The 5,775-nt window shown below is 38.3% G+C and overlaps 1 protein-coding gene across 1 annotated transcript in view; it reads left to right on the forward strand.

Moving 5' to 3' along the window:
- Positions 1-5,465, forward strand: part of UBAC2 (UBA domain containing 2) — an 86,763-nt gene extending 81,298 nt beyond the window's left edge. The window contains exons 8-9 of the mRNA XM_014308266.2: positions 1,163-1,282; positions 4,590-5,465. Of these exons, the coding sequence (XP_014163741.1) occupies positions 1,163-1,282; positions 4,590-4,697 (228 nt within the window). The 3' untranslated portion in view covers positions 4,698-5,465. The remainder of the gene's footprint in view (positions 1-1,162; positions 1,283-4,589) is intronic.
- The last annotated feature ends 310 nt before the right edge of the window (positions 5,466-5,775 follow it).

The raw sequence follows: 5,775 nt of genomic DNA on the forward strand, positions 1-5,775 counted from the left end.
TAGCTGTTGCTGGTCTGATTGAGCAGAGAGTATTTAATGTTCTAAGGATACATAAAGGCAGGAAGAGCACTCTGAGAGAAGAAAAGAAAAAGCTCTCGTAAAAGGAAGGCCTTCTGAGAAACAACGTTATAGAACTAAAATAGAGCAACTAGAGGAAGGAAGGCCATGTCCTATATATACAGAAAGGGAGGGGGATCTTCTCCATAGTAACAGGGAGAGCAGGGGAGGAGGGAAAGGACAACACAGACTGACAGACTGCAAAAGATGTTTCAACTATAAAAAAGAGATCTTACCTGCTTATGGGATCTATGGGCTTTGCGTGATACAAAATCCCTTCCAAAATGTGCATTTAAGCTAATGAAATGAGGATTCATTATTTCTGGGCAATTATAAAGCTTGTATTTTAGTATTTCTTCGTTATGTTCCAAATATCTTGCTATAACAAGAGTTGAAGTTTGGTTGTTAAGAGGAAGTTTCAGTTCTGTGATTTGCACCATACTTATGTTACTGCTGTGTGCTTGCATTATTACTATGTAGTTACAAGATGTTTTGGCCCTGGAACATGGCCAGGTTTTGCAGCAATATTTCATACATGGAAGTTGGGTAAATGTGGTGGGTCTGCAAGTCACACCAATGTCACAGAGGAAGTCTCTTGCATGGAAGTCCCAGGTCTCCTGAAGGTTTGGTTTATTCTGAGTTTCCTGATGTAATTTTACTGATGCACTGAGAAGCCCCTTTTGCTTTTTTCCCTCCCTTATTTCTTGTACTCTTTTTCCCTCGTTAACTTCAGCAGCAATTTTGTAAAGTACTTGCAGGACCCTCTGTTGCGCCTCTTGCCAGGACAACCCCTGTTAGTAAAGACAGCTGTCTTTCAGCCTCAGAAACCTAGCACTGTACTAAACCAGATCTATCTCAATGGATCTGAAACATCCTTTCCTCCTTCTGTTACCACTTTTCCTTAGTTTGCAGTGATTACTTCAATCAACGAGTAAGAAAGTAACCAATCCAATTCTTGCTTCATTGGAGACTACAGCAGTTTTTGTTATTTAAAACAAAGTACTTTACTTAAAGATCTGCTTTGATATAATGTGGCACAGATATCTTTTTGTTTAAAACATTTGTAGTTCTTTTTGCAAAGACTGACAGTGGTGTCTGCTTTCAGGGTGGGATGATTAACTGGAATAGACTGTTTCCTCCTCTACGTCATAGACATAACGCAAATTATCAAGATCACCCATCTGAACAAGGCATACCTCCACCTACTGAGGTTTCTGAAGAGCAGGTAAACACTTTCTTTTTTAAAATGGCATTTAAAATTGTTAGCAATTAATCTCAACTAATTTTTTATCATCTGTTTACATGGTTTCTCTAATGATTTCTATAGCAGCAAAAATGAGCATTTAAGGTAAAGGTTGCAATACACAGACAGCATATTGTCATTACTATCCAAACCAGAGTTACAGAGCTACTTGGGAGTTTCTACTTTTATGTGTTGCTGCTTGTATTTTGTATTTAAAGATGTTGATGGTTTCAGAAGTGGAAACTGTTCAAATCTGATAAAATAAATGTTTCAAAGAAAGAAGAATGATAAATAAATTTCATTATTTGTCATGTAGAAATCATCTTTGCTGAAATCCCCAGCTTAAGTTTCCAATTCAGTAATTTTGGGTTTTTTTTTAATAAAAATGTTATGCAAAACACACTTGGGCTAAAACCTGGATGTTTCCCTCAATAATGTGGTCTACTAATTCCTCATACTGATGCCACATAGAAGATTGTGTCCTTTCTATCAAGTAGAGATTTACACTTCTAGACTTTTTTCTGATAGTTTTATTCTCAAAAGAGATGATTATTTACTCAGAAATTTAAGAATTCAAGATTAGTCTTATTCCTGCATTCAGAATTTATTGCATGCAGTCAAGTTCTCCAGGTTGTAGCCTACCTGCAGTTAGCTGTGTTGGCCATTTTATAGTTTAAGGTCTCTGCTGCTCTTGAACAAAGTTAGGTTTCTTTCCCTTTTTCCGTTTTTATAAGGAGATAAGTCAACACTTGGTAGCAGCAATGTCATTTTAGTTTAATCTGAGCTTCTCCCAAACAGAAGTCTTTTCTATGATCTGATTTCTAGCTTTGATTGGATGTTAGATTGTGTTGAAAATGTTCAAAACTTTTTACTGCACTTTTGACTGCAAACTTTCAGGACTACATCTAGAAAGGGGGAAAAAAACCAACAACAACAACAAAAAGAAAAACCTCCCAAAAAACCAACAAACCCCCAATTAACAACAACAACAAAAAAGAAAATAATAATAAAAACCCACACGAAAAAGCACATTCTGAGACAAAGCCCAGAAACTTAGTTTTGGCTGTCCTGAAGGTCTACTCAGTGCCAGTATGGGATGGACCAAAAGATTTCCCTGCTGGGTTGGCTTACTTCTTTAATTATTGGCAAATTCTGCTTATGGGGACTTCTGTTTTTGGTCCAAAACTAGTGAAATAGTTGCCAGTCTGGATTCTTCCCAAGGCCCAGGTTTATGAAAGCAATATGCACTTATATTTTCTGATGCATTGAGGATGTAGGGCAAACTTGATTGCTGTCATTTGCAAGGCTCTCTGGTTACCCTGCAAGTAAGAAGTCATTTAAGCACCTTTGGTTTTTCAATACTGTACTAATAATGACACAAGTTGTCTTAAAATGGCAGAAATGCAAGGGTTTCATCTGTTCATCACATTAAAGTTTGTGAGCATTTGCAATGCTTGTGGTACAAAAATCTCTGCATTTCTTGTGGGGTTTTAGCACCTTTAGTTACTGTTGCCAGTTATACATGGTTTCCTGGAGCTGGATTCATTTCCTGTGGTTAAAATGTGCTCAGATGAAAAGAGAATTTTGTTATTACTATTCCCTGTGGTGCTTGATGAGTGTTTCTGCAAATAGGAACGTTGCAATTCCATCTATCATTTCTTAAAGTTAAAATTCATGGCAACTGCAATAAAAACTTTACTTCTGAAGTGTGTTTCTGTGGTTAGCTTTTATTCCTCTGCCTGCCCTTTTTCTCATAAAAAACCCACAATCTTAGATGAAAAAGAAGAGTTACAGGTTACAACATTGAGTTTGGACTTAAATTGTTGCTGCAGAAGTGTCGAAAGTAACAATTCATTTCTCTCCCTACAAGAAGGTGAAAAAACGAGGCAGTGGATTGTAAGGTTGATGTTCTGACATCCAAGGTAGCTGTTCTCGAATGTGTTGTGGGGGTGTATTTATATTAAGAAAAGAAGGACCTGCGCCTCTGGGCAAACTTGGCACTTGTATATTTCTCAGGAAGTCACCAAAGCAGAGATGATTAAAAATACTGAAAGTTCTGGAGGTGTCTTAGAGGAAAGAAAAGCTGCTTTTGGTGGCAGTTTTCTTTTAAAAATACTTTCGGTGCTAGTGCTGCACATTGGTCTTGCACCCTGGGAAAATTCCTCTTGACATGTGTACAGCCTCCTCTGCGTTCCTGCTTCACTCTGCTGCTGCAGGCTCACTGCAGGCACAGGAGGAGGAGTAGCAGTAGCTCTCTGACAGTGTCTGTAGCCCAGGACTTCCAGGTTGAGACTTGTGGTGGCTGGTCATAAGACCCTTTGAAGCAGGATGAGGAATGCTTTATGCTGCCAGCAGCCACAGTTACTTTGACATGCCATTCCCTGCCCTCCCACACTTTTTTTCCACTTCTGGAAGATTAATTTAAAAAGTGAATGAGTTATATTGTGACTTTCAGTCATACTGAAGTGAGACTTACAGATTTTAAGTGTACTTTAAATTGGTATTTAACCATAAATTAAATTTGCATTGTCTTTTTACGCATGGTGCTTTAAATATCTGTTAACACAGAGCACAAAGGTTAGGTGTCAAGTATGTGATATTATAAAGAGGGCTGATCAAGTGGTTATTGATTTAACAAAATCACAATCTAAATGTGCCCTTTTCCATGTTTTTCTTCTGTCAGATGTCACTGGTTTTTGCTTTGCAGAAGTTTCTGGCAAAAAAAAAAAGCTTTTTTGAGTATAGGTAGAAGCCCTCCAAGAATTTCCCTAGACCAATTCAAGTATTGTACTTCCTCTACTTTAGGATTAACTTTAAGGTTCATTAAAAAAAGCCCAACACCTGGAATGAATAGTTTTGAGGGTTTTTTTATGCTCTCTGGAGAAGTAGATCTTTTCAAGGAAAGGAGCTGAAGATTCATTCTGGATTGGTTTTCTCATCTGCTCTATAATTCTGTGTTTTGGTCAGTGTTGGTTTCTTGAGGTCCTGTTCTTGTTGAGAGCAGCAAGCCCCCAGGTCAGACTGTAATTGTCATGTGCAGTACCAGACTTTGGATTTCACTCTTCTTTCAAAACTGGACCAGCTAGGAAAATGCAGGTGTGGCATTTTCTGCAATCAGCTTTGAATTAAGTGGTAGAAAGCAGCCATCTCTGCAGCAAGGTTTTGAAGCACGCTGTCCCTGATAGGTCTTTGATCAGTGGAAAAGGGATTTGTGACATTATTGACTAGTGTGCACACCGTGTGAACAAAACTCTGGTTTTAAAGTGGCGTTACTTCATTTCTTTTCCAGGTCGCACGACTTATGGAAATGGGGTTTTCCAGAGGAGATGCTCTAGAAGCTCTGAGGGCTTCAAATAATGACTTAAATGTAGCCACTAATTTTCTACTGCAGCACTGATGGTTTTGTGTGTGAAGGAGCTTCACCCGATGGGTTTGTACCTGCCTGGGAGAGGATCAAAGCCACCTGCTGGGCAGACTCACCAAGGTCAGCCTGCAGAGAGAGCGAGAGAGGCACGGCTTCACGTGACAGGTGACTCAGAGCCATGTTAAGAAATGATGTGAACTGTTCCCAAGCCTTTGGATCACTTGGTGGTTTCTAGTCTGGTTATCCTTTTCAAATTAACTTTAGTTTCTACTTGTTACTGGATATCACCTAAATTTATTTTTAAATAAAATAGGTGGGTTTTTTCTTGTAAATCTTTGTTAGACGTTATCAGACTTAATGACTAGGAAAAAAAAGCTCCAACAACTACAACAGCTAGATTTACCTGTCAAGAAAAATCATATTTTCTTCATTTACAAGTCTAATTTCTCTAGCTTAAGCGTTATTTTACAGTACTTGATTTTTTATTACAGTAATAAGAGGTTTGAAGATCACTTAATTTTCAACTCAATAAAGGGTTATGGGACTATTATGTCATTCTTTGCAAAGTTTTGTTAATACCTGTAATATTTTATTTCTCAAATTTCTTTTTGAATAAAAGTTGTCATTCAGCACATCATAGAGAGATAGGGTGAGAGAAGATTCATGTGTGTATGGTGAGCTATGGTAAGTGACCACTGTAAATTTGAATTTTTACAAACAGAGTGAATTACTGTTCAAATACGGGTCATGAAGACACTCACTGGAAGCAATAAAGGTGAATTGAATGATGCAATAAGATCAGAACTGGAATGATGTGAATGACTTCCATGGCTAACTCAGAGATGACTTCTGCAACAATGGATGTATGCGGTGTCCTATGTGCTGCTTTCAATTTTTTCAGCTTGCTATATGCTGTCTTAAAAGGAAATTACAAAAAAGCTAACTTTTCTACATAAAAATCTAGTTTTCCAGTGTCAGAGATGAGGATGGCCCTGCATTTGCTGAATCCTCACTGTCTGGTCAACTTTGTGTTGACCACTGGAGCATTAACGAGTGATCCCGGCTGGCACAGGAGGCAACAGGACAGAAGTGCCAAGTTTGTGCCGTGCTG

This window comes from Geospiza fortis, unplaced genomic scaffold (assembly GCF_000277835.1).
Source record: "Geospiza fortis unplaced genomic scaffold, GeoFor_1.0 scaffold84, whole genome shotgun sequence".
Classification (NCBI taxonomy): Eukaryota; Metazoa; Chordata; class Aves; order Passeriformes; family Thraupidae; genus Geospiza; species Geospiza fortis.